The sequence below is a fragment of the Myotis lucifugus genome, unplaced genomic scaffold (genome assembly GCF_000147115.1).
Source record: "Myotis lucifugus unplaced genomic scaffold, Myoluc2.0 scaffold_90, whole genome shotgun sequence".
Classification (NCBI taxonomy): domain Eukaryota; kingdom Metazoa; phylum Chordata; class Mammalia; order Chiroptera; family Vespertilionidae; genus Myotis; species Myotis lucifugus.
Window position 1 is genome coordinate 1,029,262 of NW_005871138.1, and position 14,706 is coordinate 1,043,967.

At 43.3% G+C, this 14,706-nt stretch overlaps 1 protein-coding gene across 5 annotated transcripts in view; it reads right to left on the reverse strand.

Annotated features, from left to right (window-relative positions):
- Nucleotides 1–13,944, reverse strand: part of HMCES (5-hydroxymethylcytosine (hmC) binding, ES cell-specific) — a 23,237-nt gene extending 9,293 nt beyond the window's left edge. The window contains exons 1-4 of one of the 5 annotated variants that reach the window (XM_023756151.1): nt 13,937–13,944; nt 13,266–13,466; nt 3,381–3,524; nt 1,286–1,432 (exon numbers count right to left, since the gene is read on the reverse strand). In XM_023756151.1, coding sequence (XP_023611919.1) covers nt 1,286–1,432; nt 3,381–3,524; nt 13,266–13,448 — 474 coding nt within the window. In that variant the 5' untranslated portion in view covers nt 13,449–13,466; nt 13,937–13,944. Of the gene's footprint in view, nt 1–1,285; nt 1,433–3,380; nt 3,525–13,095; nt 13,214–13,265; nt 13,467–13,858; nt 13,875–13,936 lie in introns of those variants that run through there. The other 4 variants (XM_023756153.1, XM_023756150.1, XM_023756154.1 and 1 more) reach the window with 4 other exon arrangements.
- Between the last annotated feature and the right edge of the window lie 762 nt (nt 13,945–14,706).

The window sequence follows — 14,706 nt, forward strand, 5'->3', positions numbered from 1 at the left end:
AAGATAAAAATTATGAACAGCAAATACATATCTATCAACAAGTGAATCTAAAAATCAAGTGAATAAAAAATCTGATGAACAGAGTAAACTGGTGAATATAATAGACCCAGGGGCATAGAAAGGGAGTGGACTGACTAACAACTCTTGGGGGGAAAGGGGTGTGGGGGTGCAGGAAGAGACTGGACAAAAATCGTATACCTATGGATGAGGACAGTGGGAGGGGTAAGGGCAGAGGGTGGGGAGGGAACTGGGTGGAGGAGAGCTATGGGGGGGAAAAAGAGGAACAACTGTAATAATCTGAACAATAAAGATTTAATTTAAAAAAAAAAGAAAGAATCATAGTAGCACAGACAATAGGGTGGTGAGGGGATGGGGGTGGGGCTTGGGGTAAATGGGGGGGAAAAGGAGGACGTATGTAATACTTTCAGCAATAAAGATTAAAATAAATAAAAATAAAAAAAGAGGCACCCGCTAAGTTCCTGATGGATGAGATACCATTGCTTTCAAATGGTTCAGAAAAAAAATACAAATAAAATGAAAATATATTTTATCAATTCGTAAAAATAAATGAAGGTTCTGAAGCTGTTAAAAAAAAAAACATAGGTCATTAAAAATTCCAAATTAAAACACAAAGAAAAACGAATGAAGCATACAGAAAAGAACATCCAAAAACTATGGACAGTATCAAATTATCTAACACATGTGTAATTAGAATCCCAGAGAGAGAAAAGTGCCCAGCCCATGTGGCTCCATGGCTGAACATCGACCTATGAGCCAGGAGCTCACAGTGCGATTCTCGGTCAGGGCACATGCCTGGGTTGCGGGTAGAGGGTGTGCAGTAGGCAGCTGATCAATGATTCTCGCTCATCATTGATGTTCCTCTCTCTCCCTCTCCTTTCCTCTCTCTGAAATCAATAAAAACTTATTTTTAAAAATTTTCTAAAAATAGTGGTGATGGTTGCACAACTTTAAATATACGAAAAAATCAGACTTGCATAATTTTAAAAAGTGAATTATATCACTTTTATAATCAATAAAGCTACTAATTTTAAAAAACTCTATGAAGGCCCTGTCCAGGTAGCTCAGTTGGTTAGGGCATCATCCTGGCACACCAAGGTTGTAGGTTCAATCCTCTGTCAGGGCATATACAGGAGTCAACTAATGAATGCATAAATAAATGAAACAACAAATTTATGTTTCTCTCTCAAAATCAATAAAACACTATGAGAGAAGAAAAAAAATGTCCTTCTTTAGATTAGTCCTCTGTATCTTTCTAAATATTTACTGTGAGTGCTGCTGCTGATACCTTTTCTGTTTTGATTTGGGGAAAGTAGATGAAGTATGGCTGCCTGTGGCTTGTGTTCTGACATCGCTGCCACTCATAGAATCCATCTGCTAGAACAACACAGCGTCTTCCCTTTCCCAGAGGCACCTGAGGGAAAATGTGAGCAAGATACGGTCTTAGTGATAGAATCACGTTTCATGGACTTGAGTTAAAATCTTATGTCTGCCCGGCGGTGTGGCTCAGTAGTTGATCATCAACCCAAGAACCAAAGAGGTCACTGGTTCCAATTCCCAGTCAGGGCACATACCCAGGTGGCAGGCTATATCCCCAGTAGGGGGTGTGCAGGAGGCAGCTGATTAATGATGTATCTCTCTCATCTCATTTATGTTTCTATCTATCCCTCTCCTTTTTCTCTCTAAAAATAAAAAATTATACATTAAAAAAAATCTTGGGTCTGATTTTTAGCCAGTTTGGCTCAGTGGATAGAATGTTGGCCTGTGAACTGAAGGGCCTGGGGTTCAATTCTGATCAAGGGCGTATGACCGGGTTGCAGGCTCGATCTGCAGTAGGGGGCATGCAGGAGGCAGCCAAGCAATGATTCTCTCTCATCATTGATGTTTCTATCTCTCTCTCCCTTTCCCTTCCTCTCTGAAATCAATAAAAATATATTTAAAAATAATAATCGCCCTAGCTGGTTTTACTCAGTAGATAAAGCATCTGCCTGTGGACTGAGGGGTCCCAGGTTCAATTCGGCCAAGGGCACATGACTGGGTTGTGGGCTCGATCCCCAGTGGGGGACATGCAGGAGGCAGCCGATCAATGATTCTCTCTCATCATTGATGTTTCTGTCTTTCTCTCCCTCTCCCTTCCTCTCTGAAATCAATAAAAATATATTTAATAAAAATAAAATAATCTTGGGTCTGCCAGTGTGTGATCTTAGAGTAGTTATTTCTCTGTGCCTCAGTTTTCACATGTATAAAGTCACCGTCACACGGATGTTGAAAAGATTAAATGTACACAACAGCAATAGCTAACAAATAGGCACTTGTGGTAGCTGGTCTCCAAAGTTGGTTCCCCAATGAACCATGCATCCCAGTATTCATCTCCCATGTAGTTCCCTCCCACACTGATTTTGGGCTGGGCCAATAGCGTGCCATTGAAGTGATGCTATATGACTTCCATGGCTAGGTCACAAAATCCTGCAGCTCCTGCCCTACTGTCTTGAATCATGAGCTTTGGTAAGCCAGACGCCATGTAAAAAGCCTGACTACCCTGACAACCCCAGCTGTGCACGTGGAAAGGCTTTCACTTATTCTACCCACGCCATCTGGGATGTCGGACATGTGGGTAAAGAAGCTATCTTAGCCTTAACAGGTTTGGCTCAGTGGATAGAGCGTCGGCCTGCAGACTGAAGGGTCCCAGATTCGATTCTGGTCAAGGGCATGTACCTTGGTTGCGGGCACATCCCCAGTAGGGAGTGTGCAGGAGGCAGCTGATCGATGTTTCTCTCTCATCGATGTTTCTAACTCTCTATTCCTCTACCTCTCCCTTCCTCTCTGTAAAAAATCAATTAAAAAAAATATATATGAAGCCATCTTAGCCCTAGTTGGTTTGGCTCAGTGGATAGAGCATTGGCCTGTGGACTGAAGGGTCCCAGGTTCGATTCCCGGTTGGGAGCACATGGCTGGGTTGCAGGCTCAATCCCAAGTGGGGGACATGCAGGAGGCAGCCGATCCATGATTCTCTCTCATCACTGATGTTTCTCTCTCTCTCTCTCCCTCTCCCTTCCTTTCTGAAAAAATAAAAAAAGAAACTATCTTAGACATCCAGCCCCAGCTGTCATCTGATTATAACTACACAAGTGAAAACTGTCCACTTGAGCACAGTCAACCCACAAAATATAAGAAATAATATAGTTGATTTGTTAAACCACCAAACTTTGGCATGGTTTATTACACAGTAATAAATAAAACAGCATTCAACACTTTGGGACCTTAAGAGCGGTTCCAAAGAGAACCTTATTTTACTTTTCAGGTACCTAAGGCTCTAATAGCTCTGTTCATAAACAGTACCTTTCCCTAGATGAGCTACCTACCTTGAAGGACCGTTTCTCCATTATGGTATCACTACGGCAGTTGCTCGTGTTGAACTGCAGTTTGGAAGGATCATCTTCTTTGAACCAAGATGGGACCAAGCCCCATCGCATAGGAGCAATGATACGCTCAGATGAGTCTGCACCCTGCCAAAGGTTAATATGATCCAGTGAGATCATAATAAAATTTTAAAAACCAAGTTTAACATATGCATTACATTACTATTAGTATCGAAACACAAAGAATAGAGAAAAGATTATTAAAAAGGAAAGATTCTACTTGAAAACAATTTTAGTAATTTATCATGATGTAACTTGTGTTCTTTAGCAATTATATTTATGGGAATGTAAGACATTCTGCTTGGGTAGAATAGGGGATATAAAGAGATTCTGTTCCTACAAACATTTAATTAGTGTCTATTAAGGAATGTGCTTAGTTTTTCGCCTTACAAGAAGAGAACATAAGGAAGTATGTACACAAAATTTTCCAGATTTCTACTTGTGTTTTTTTCCCTTTACTGATTCTATTGTGTATCTTTTCACTGTTATAAAGCTTGGCCACTATATGCCTTATATGTTGAGTCCCTCTAAAATTTTCCAAATGTGGGGGCAGTTTTGGCCCCCAACACATGGTTGTTATACTTTTTTTGGCATTTGGCCCTTGAGAATTTGATAAAATTTACAGATTGAAGTGCACATACACACTATTCTGCATAGCATAGTACGCATGGAAGAAACCAATGGTAGAGAGTACATTTTCGGTGCTACTACAATAGTCCAGGGATCTGATAACGATACAGTAGCTCTGGTGACAGTAGTGAAAATAAAAAACATTTAAAAGATAGAAAAATGAAACTGCGGTGCAACTGGAAAAATAAAACAGGGATGATTAAGTTTTCAGTCCCTGACAACTGAAATAATGATGCCACTATTGAACAAAAATTCTGAAGGGTTTGATTTGGGTAAAGGTCACATGTTGAGTTTCTGATAACAGTAGCAAGTCTAGACATGGCAATTTAAATAAATGGTTGAAAAATCTTTCCCATTTCCCCCCTTGAGAGCTGGAGTCTATGTTCCCTTCCCTTGAATCTGAATGGGCTGTGACTCGCAGGATGTGGCACAAGTAACACTATGATTTCTAAGGTTAAGTCAGGAAGTCAGCTTCCTGCTTATTTGCTGAGACACTGCTTTTGGAACTCTGAGCTGCCATGTTGTGAAAAAGCCCAGGCTGTGTGGAGAGATCACATGTAGGTACTCTGGCTACCAGCACAAGTTAACAGCCACAGGTTATCAACTGCCAGATAAGTGAAGATGCCCCTAGATCAGAAGTTTGCAAATTTTTTTTTAAATAAAAGGCCAGATATTAAATACTTGTCAGGCTAGAGAGTCTCTGTTGCAACTATAACTGCTGTTATAGGGACAAAGCATTCATAGACAAGCTAGAATAATAAAAGCATAATATGCTAATTAGACTGGACAGCTGAACATCTGGACAAAGCTGCGGCAGCAGGGGCCGAGGCAGAGGCAGTTAGGGGCGATCAGGCAGGCAGGCAGGTGAACGGATAGGAGCCAGCGGTCCTGGATTGAGAGTGGTTAGGGGCGATCAGGCAGGCAGGCAGGTGAACGGATAGGAGCCAGCGGTCCTGGATTGAGAGAGGGTGCAGGCCGGGCTGAGGACCGCCCCCCCCCAACACATACACACACATTAATTTCGTGCACCGGGCCTCTAGTAGATAAGTAAATGGATATTGCTATATTCCATATAATTTCATTACAAAAATGATCAGAGGGCTTTAGTTTTCTAACTCCTGCTCTAGATGATTCTAGCCCCAGATGACAAGTCTTTTCAGCTGAGACCCCAGACTGCAGGGAAGTAACAAACAATATCTGCAATGCTTTGTCTTAATTTCTCACTAGTGAACATAATAAAGGTTATTTTGGCCCTGGCCAGGTAGCTTAGTTAGAGTGTTATCCTGATATGCCAAGGTTCAATCCCCAAGTCAGGGCACACACAAGAAGCAACCAATAAATGCATAAGTGGAACAACAAATAGATGTTTCTCTCTCTCTCAAATCAATTCTTAAAAATAATTAAGGATTATTTTAAGTCACTAGAATAAGATCCAAATAGAGCTGTTTACTATGTCCAAAAAGCATGTAGAATTAAACTTAGGAGAGAGACAGCATGATAGAGAAAATGGGTCACCAAACTATTTCTGTAATGGGCTAGAAAGTAAATAATTTTGGCTTTGTGAGTTCATATAGTCTGTTGCAATGACTCAAGCAACTAAATTCTGCCACCATTGGTAGTGAGAAAACAGCCAAAAAACAAATGAATGAGCTTGGGTCTGTTTTAATAAAACGTTATTTGCAAAAACAGGTAGTGAGCCAGATTTGGTCTGAGGACCATAGTTTGCCAACCTCTGGTACAGAGGAAAAAATAAGGCCTTCGTAAGACTCGGATAAAAAAATTGCTGCTATTTACGAAGTTGGACTAGTTTCAATTTCCTGGACCCTCAACTTTCCTTTTCTGTCAAAATAGAGTGAACAATACCTGCCTTGGAGAATCATTAAAATGTGTGGCATGGAATACACATACAAATTGCAATTGAGTATTTTTTTAGGTTAGAATTATAAAGGTGACTTAAAGCCATTAGGACGAAGTCTCTAAGGGAGTAAATCAAGCACGGGATTTAACCTAGAGGTACAAAAAGAGAAATGAGGGGAAAGTAGAGTCCAAGAAAAAGTACCTAGAGAGAAAAAAGAATGAGGAAAGTCAAGAAAGGAATCATCTTTAGTGGTGTCTCAAGAAGAGCTTCCCTTTTAATTAAAGCTAATCCTTCCACTGTGCTCTTGGTAAGATCCTGTCCTGTTTCTTTCAAAATCATGTCTGAATAGTCAATCCCCTTTCTATACACATACTCCAGTCTCATTATTCACGACAGGTTCTACAACATTGCTGCAAACACCGAATTAGCAAATACTGATCTGCTGCTCTTAGGGGAAATGCAGGGCTTGTTTCCCATGAGCCAATGGTGACAACATTTTCATCAACTGATTAATATGTCATCTTGTTTAACGTGTATTTCTGTTTAAAGACACTATTTCATATATTGCTGATTTATTAATGTTGAATTCATGACTAACAGCACAGTAAATTATGCTGGAATGAAGCTTATCTAACACATGTATTTTCTCTGTAAGGCATATTACAACCTTCCTACACTTGGGAATACTAGCCAGCAAGCACTCCAGGACTATGCTTGGGAACAGTTTTAAACAGTGAAATCACAAATGCATAAAACATAACACTAAATGGACTGCAAAAAGGACACTTGTTTATAGTGTAAGAGCTGAAACAAGAAGGTAGAGCTACACACACACACACACACACACACACACACACACATGAAGGTAGAGCTTCATTTTTTGTTTGTTTTTTAAGAGCTTTGTCTTATTCAATTAGGTGACTCAAATTTTCAACACCTGTATTGTCCATGAGTGACAAATATACCCATGTTTGGAGGTTTACAAATACATTTTAGCAAGTAGGCAAATTTGCAAACACAGAATTTATAAATGAGAATCAATTGTGTGTGTGTGTGTGTGTGTTTTCCTCTCTAAAGACAGAGGCAGCCTAGGTAAATTGTGTGGATCCTGAGAAAGAAGATATCTACTAAGAAAGGCTCCCAGTGGCTGAGTTCAAATTTAACCCTTTGCACTCCGAACCATTCTGGACATTGGCTACCAGCTACTCGACGCTACTTTGCGGCGGAAACGTGCATTTACAGACCCTCGTATTATTTAGTATAATTTTGGAACCAAGTAACGTATTATAATGATATTGGACTTATATGAATTGGGTGACATCGAGGAATGTATATTTGCAAAAAAAACAATATTTTATTGTTTATAATTTTGTACAGTATGATAAGTTTTGTAACACTCCCCAATATGCATTGCAGGCTGATTAGTGCATGTTTGACAGTAATAAGTGGTTTGACGCCTGCCACCAGGTGTTTTCCTGTTAGAACACACAATGCAGTCCCGTTTTCTTTGTCCCACATCGGGAATATGTAGTTTATTGTTTAATCCGACACAAAACCCGCTGACATTTCTTGTATATATCTTAGTAATTTTACGATATTTTGATTTAATTTCTTGTGCCATTTCAAGATAAAACTTCAGGGAAACATGCATGTCTCAAAAAGTTGCGTTGAAATAACTCAATTCCCCGTAATCACTAATAAACTGCAATGTCCCCTGAGAGGGGACATCCGAGTGATATGCTAGAATTCTGATGTCCCCTGAGAGGGGACAGCGGAGTGCAAAGGGTTAAAAAACAGAGCCTAGTAGCCATTTCTATACAGGGGCCTTTCACACAAACTTCACTTGAGGGAGAAGCCCACACTAAGCTGCCTGCCTGCGCTGTGTTTCGCCATCTGAGCCAATCCTCATGAAGGAGTGCCTGGAGCCTCGGCCTTCGGACTGACGGGTCCCAGGTTCAATTCCAGTCCAGGGCACATGCCCAGATTGCAGGCTTGATCCCCAATAGGGGGTGTGCAAGAGAAAGCCAATTAACGATTCTCTCTCATCATTGATGTTTCTCTCTCCCTCTCCCACTCCCTTCCTCTATGAATTCAATAAAAAAAATATATTTTTTTAAAAAGGAGTACCGGTTTGGCTCAATGGATAGAGCGTCAGCCTGTGGACTGAAGGGTCCCCAGGTTCGATTCCGGTCAAGGGCACGTACCTTGGTTGTGGGCACATCCCCAGTAGGGGCTGTGCAGGAGGCAGCTGATCGATGTTTCTCTCTCATTGATGTTTCTAACTCTCTATCCCTCTCCCTTCCTCTCTGTAAAAAATCAATAAAATATATATTTTTTAAAAAGGAGTACCTGGAATCCTATTTTCAACCAAATAGACTGAGGATTTCCCCATCCAATCAGCGCTGTGCAACTATATCCAGCTTCTTCATCCACCAATCAAAGCAGTTCCATTCTAACCAATCAGGACTGTCTCTTTTGGACCAACTGAACTGTGAAGATTTGGCATCCTCATTTGCATGAGGGCAGATCAATCAGGGACCAGTAGCGGGACTTCTTGTCTACTTAACCCATTGTATGTCAAGCGGTGGCCCTTCCCCACAAGCCATGCGCGTCTATTAAAAAAAAAAAAAAAAAAAAAAAGTTGCCGAAACCGGTTTGGCTCGGTGGATAGAGCATCGGCCTGCGGACTGAAAGGTCCCAGGTTCGATTCTGGTCAAGGGCGTGTACCTTGGTTGCGGGCATATCTCCAGTGGGAGATGTGCAGGAGGCAGATGATCGATGTTTCTCTCTCATCGATGTTTCTAACTCTCTATCTCTCTCCCTTCCTCTCTGTAAAAAATCAATAAAATATATTTAAAAAGCCGGAACCGGTTTGGCTCAGTGGATAGAGCGTCAGCCTGCGGACTGAAAGGTCCCAGGTTCGATTCCGGTCGAGGGCATGTACCTGGGTTGCGGGCACATCCCCAGTGGGAGATGTGCAGGAGGCAGCTGATCGATGTCTCTCTCTCATCGATGTTTCTAACTCTCTATCTCTCTCCATTCCTCTCTGTAAAAAATCAATAAAATATATTTTTAAAAAAAAATATATATATATATATTTAAAAAAAAAAAAAGTTTTCCCTAAGTGGTAGCCCTGACCAACTTTAAAATCATTTTTCATGAGAATTTTCAGTTGAAAATATTCAAGAACACTCGAATTGTGAGTAATATATTTATTTTTATAATGTTCATTGCAAATTGATTTTTTAAGTTAAATTCAAAATATCATGGCGTGTGGGGATGGTTTCTGTTTTGGGCGTGTGGCAGTTAACTGGTTAAGTTAGTTACTCTCTGGCTCTAAAAGCACACCTTCTCTTTCCACCAAAGACTGACAATTGCCTTTCCCTGCCTGGAGTTGAAACACCAAAGATGAAACACTGAAGATGTCTTGCTGGAGCAGACCAGCTAAGAACAGAGCAGAACTGTCCACCTGGAGAGGAGCCTGGCCCCAGGACCACCACACAGCCCTGCCTTTTCACAGACGTGCTGTGTCATAGTTGAGCTGTTTGCACTGAATAAGATTTCTTTTTTCACCACACCCCAAACTAGGGATTCTGGTTTGTGTTGAATTAACACCAGTGACCTCTGGTTGACAATTGTATGCCAAAAGAAAAACAAAACAATAAGTGTTCAGTATAATTAAAGAAAAGAAAACCCTGGAAGAAATGGTAGGATAGAGGATGTAAACCCAAGCATTACTCTCATCAGGGATAGGAAGAAGAAAAAATGTGTGAAAACAGAGCCTTTGTAAACCTAACCCTAACCTCTCTTCGAGAATCCAATGTGCCTTCCAAGCAGAAGGGACCCCTGCTCAAAGCAGAATGAGAATAAAATAAATAACATTATATATGGCCAAATAAATGATGTCTCATCAGAAATGTGCAAGACAACACTCAAATCTGAGGTTCTCAACATGGGGCAATTTTGACACCTACCCACCCCCACCATCATCACCACCAAAACCTGATACAGGTGGGGAGAGGGATGCGCAACATCTAGTGAGTATATTTGACATTATCAGGAGTTGTGTTTGGTTGCTATGACCTGGGTGATACAACTGGCATCTAGTGGGTAGGGGCCAGTGATATTGCTAAACATGTTGCAATGCACAGGACAGCTTCCCACAACAAAGAATTATCCCACATAAAACGTCAATAGTGCCAAGGTTGAAAAACCTTTACTCTTACAAATTCCAGTGATCACCTTTAACTTGAGTGTGTTCACTGAATAATTGTAAATCAAACCCAAACGTGAGGCTGCCCTCTACTGGGAATAATGAATAAAAAGTGGCTGCAGCCCTAACTGGTTTGGCTCAGTGGATAGAGCGTCGGCCTGCGGACTCAAGGGTCCCAGGTTCGATTCCGGTCAAGGGCATGTACCTTGGTTGCACTCCCCGGTGGGGAGTGTGCAGGAGGCAGCTGATCGATGTTTCTCTCTCATCGATGTTTCTAACTCTCTATCCCTCTCCCTTCCTCTCTGAAAAAAAATCAATAAAATATATTTTTAAAAAAAAAAGTGGCTGCAGCCAGGCCAGTATGACTCAGTTGATTGAGCACTGTCCCATGCACCAGGAGGTCCATGGTTTGATTCCTGGTCAGGGCGCATGCCTGGGTTGTGGGCTCCATTCCTGATAGGGGTCATGCTGGAGGCAGAAGATCAACAGATGTTTCTTTCTCATTGATGTTTCTATCTCTCTCTCCCCCTCCCTTCCGTTCTCTGAAATCAATAAAAACATTAAAAAAAAAAAAAAAAGCAGCTGCAAAGCCAAAATACTGAAAATATTGCTCAGTATTACTCATCTTTCCTCTACATTTTTGGACTTGTGACCAGAACAGCTTGTAATCCTGAGGTAGATAAATGAAAGAGGAAGTAATTTGCAAACCACTGGTTTCAAATGTAAATGTTGCAATCTATACATATGTACTGGCCGTTGATGATATGGATTAAATGAACTGATGAAATGGTTCTAATTTTGCTTTACAATTTACAGGTTTGAGAAAAAGAAAACCAACTATTTATCAAAATTAGGAAAGCCTAGCAATCTTAATAAAATTTATTACAGATGTGGAGTCAAAACACTACATCAATAAGCAAATTCATACCACTGACAGAAAAGGAGGTCTAAACTTGCTAGGGCCTGCCTCCACCTTCCCCATTCCCAGTTCCGGGAAGCATTTACTCAAGTGGGGTCAGCGGTCTGAACCTTAGTCCCAGCTGTATCCATCACTAACTGGGTAACCTTAGACAAGTCACAATCTTTCTACACTTTTGCCTTTACATCTGTTTAACAAAATTATTCTTCCAGCTAACATTCATTCTATAATTCTAAAGAGGTAGTACCAAAAAAAAAAAAAAAGCTGAAAAAGAGTAAGTCTCATACACTTAATTCTTCTCTCTTTTCATTTCAAATTACTGTATACCTTCTTTGAAAACATGTTTTATCTCCCAGTCAAGGTTCATTTTATTTTGATTATCCTCTCATTAAAAAAAGCTTCCTTAAATGGTTTCATAGAGGAAGGGAGAGGGGGAGAGAGCCAGAAACATCAGTGATGAGAGAATCATTGATCGGCTGCCTCCTACACTCCCCACACCGGGGATTGAGTCTGTAACCCCGGCATATACCCTGACTGGGAATCAAACCATGACCTCCTGATTCATAGGTCAATGCTCAACCACTGAACCACACCAGCTGGGCAAGAATAAACTATTTCATGTAAATGGCTTCATTCAATCAAAAAGATAAATGTTATTAGGTTATTTTAAAATAATGTGATCCCTACAATGTAGAAATGAGTCTTTCTTGACTACCATATTATCTATCACAAGAGTTCTGAAGAGTATGTAGCACTGGTATAATCAGCTTGATAAAGCCATTTAAGCATTATGGATCACACAGAAAAATCCTGCATGGAAATAATCATGTTTTTTAAAACATATCAAGGATATTTAATATTTAAATTAAAAAACAAAAGACTCAGAGAAACTATTAACTTCTGGAATGAAGCATTTTTATCACATGCATGCTTATAATAAAAATAAAGCAAAGAACAAAAACACGATTATAAATTATTGGTCACTCCAACACTACAATAGGTGAATACACAATGAATGCAATTAAACTTCAGATAACCAAACCAAATACATCTAGCTTCAATAAAAGATAAGCATAAAAAGACTGAAAACAAGCAGAGAGAACAGAAACTTCTGTTCTGCAACCTTCAAGAAACATCAGAGGTGTTTTAAGTTGGCTAGTCTTAATGCTGCCTTAGGCCTAGAGATTCTGATTCAACATGACTGGTAAGGGGCATGGAAATATTATTATTATTTAAAAAGGAAAAACATTAAATTTTTTTTTTTGAGAGGAAGGGAAAGGGAGAGGGATAGAAGCATCGATAAGAGAGAATCATTGATCAGCTGCCTCCTGAGCCACACCAGCCGAGCAAAGAAAAAAAATTTTTTTAATCCTCATCTGAGGATATGTTTATTGATTTTAGAGAGAGAGGAAGGGAGAGAGAGAGAAAGAGAGAAACATCCATTGGTTGCCTCCCATACGTGCCCCTACTGAACCAGCAACGTAGGTATGTGCCCTGACTAGGAATCAAATCTGCAACCTTTTTGATATATGGGATGATGCTCCAACCAACTGAGCCAACCAGCCGAGGCCTTTTTTTTTTTAAGATACTCAAATGACCCTGATGACCAGTGTGGTTGGAAAGATGCTGCCTTTAAAAAATGTATTCAAATACAAGGCTCATGTAAATTGGACATGCACTAAGAGTGGTATGCCTTGTATAAAGAAGGCACTTAAATTGAGCCTGAAGAATATGAATCATCTTGCAAGATTGAAAGATACCAATAAAACTCCTTCCAGTGAGGCCCAGAGTGGTTCTCAACGGGGGTCCAATAAAGGCTGGTTTTAAATATCGTCTCAGAGACTGAGCATACAGCAAACCAAACGCAGTTAACCCAGAACAACACAGGTTTTACCTGCATGGGTCCATTTATATGCAGATTTGTTCCAATAAACATTGTAAATGTACTTTCCTTAACAACATTTTCTTTTCTCTGGCTTACTGTATTTTAAGAATACGGTGTATAATATACGTAACGTGCAACAATATGTTAACCTACTGTTTCTGTTACCAGCAAGGCTCCCAGTCAAGTGTAGGCGATTAGTGAAGTTTTTGGAGAGTCAGAAACTATATGCAGGTTTTCAGACTTTTGCAGGGGTGGAGGTGGGGTAATTGGCGGCCCTCCCGCCCCCCGGCCAGAAGCCAATACGACGCGGACAGCGCGGTTACCTTCTCAAAGTGCAGCCGCGACAGCAGCACGGGGCTGTCGGACTGCGGGCTCTTGTTGTAGGAGGGCCGGTACCGGTCCGGGTCTCTCCACTCGGGGAGCCGGGGCTGGCCCTGCCGATCCCGGTACGCGCACGCCCGGGTGAGCGCGTCCCTGGGCAGGTGGCAGGACGTGCGCCCGCACATCTTCAGCGCGGCCTCAGCCTGCAGATCCGAAACACGGAGCAGCCTGAGCCCCCAGCTCCTCCCGGAGTGACTCCGCCCCATCCCGTCCTCCCTCCCGTCCGGGCGCACTGGGCCGCCCGGCAGCGAGCCGCTGCTGGCCTCCGCCGGGGTCCGGCCTGCAGAGCCAAACTCAGCCTCTCCCCGGCGGCGGGGACCCCCGGCCACACCGGCCCCGGCGCCGTCTGGGCATCGAGGTGGCCCAAGGCCACCCGTTGGCCCCCCGGGCCCCTCCGCGCAGGGCGAAGGCCCGGCCCGGCCCATCCCACCGACCCCTCCGGGCCGCCCGAGCCGCCTTCCCCCCGCACCTCCAGCCCGCGTTGGGCACTCACCGGTCTCACCCGCAATTGCCTAAGCCTGCGCTGCCCTCGGACCGTCTCAGCCCGCATTTCAGCCCGCGTTGGGCACCTCAGCGTCTGACCCGCAACAGCCGCCCGGCGTTGGGCACTCACCGTCTCACCCCGGCTAAGCCCGGAACGCCTCAGACCCGCGCGGTAAACCCGGGCGAGGGGCGGTTCTCCGCGGGTTCCGTTCGCTCCGCGCGGCACTCGGGCCCCGACCGTCTGAACGACTTAGCCACGCCTCCAACCGGAGGTGGCCCCTGTGGCCGCGCCAAAGGCCTGTCGTCCAGCTCCTTTCCCTTCCCCTCGGGCGAGAAGGCGGCCCCGGAAGGTGAAGCTTCTGACAGCGCCCGGGAGGCGAGGGCTGCCGCCGGGACTCCCGGAGACCTGCTTTCCTCCACGTTGGACCCGCAGGTCACGGCTCGCCCAGCACCGTCCCGGGGGGCCTGCGGGGCCCTTTGTGTAACTCTAGGGGGAAATCAGGAAATAGTTTCCTTACTTCACAGTCCTAACAACGGCCTCGAAGTTGGGGGCGAAAGTGGACCATCAGGAAAACTGTCAGGAATCACACGTGTCACCCACTTCAGTGGGCACCGGCACGCACCTTCACCCCGTCTGAGTCTCTAAGGGGGGGGGGGGGCTGGATTCCGGGGGGGGGGGACGGACTGGATTGATCTCAGAAAAGGGAGGGGAGAGGATCTCAGAGAAGGGAAGGGAGGAACATCGGAGTCACTGGTTGGCCGCCTCCTGCACGCCCCCGGGGGATCCAGCCAGCAGCCCAGTCGGAATCTGGGGGAATCCAACGGTGACCTCCTGGTTCATAGGTCAGCGCTCAATCAGAGCCCGGTGGGCCGGGCTGAAGATTTTTAAATAGATTATTT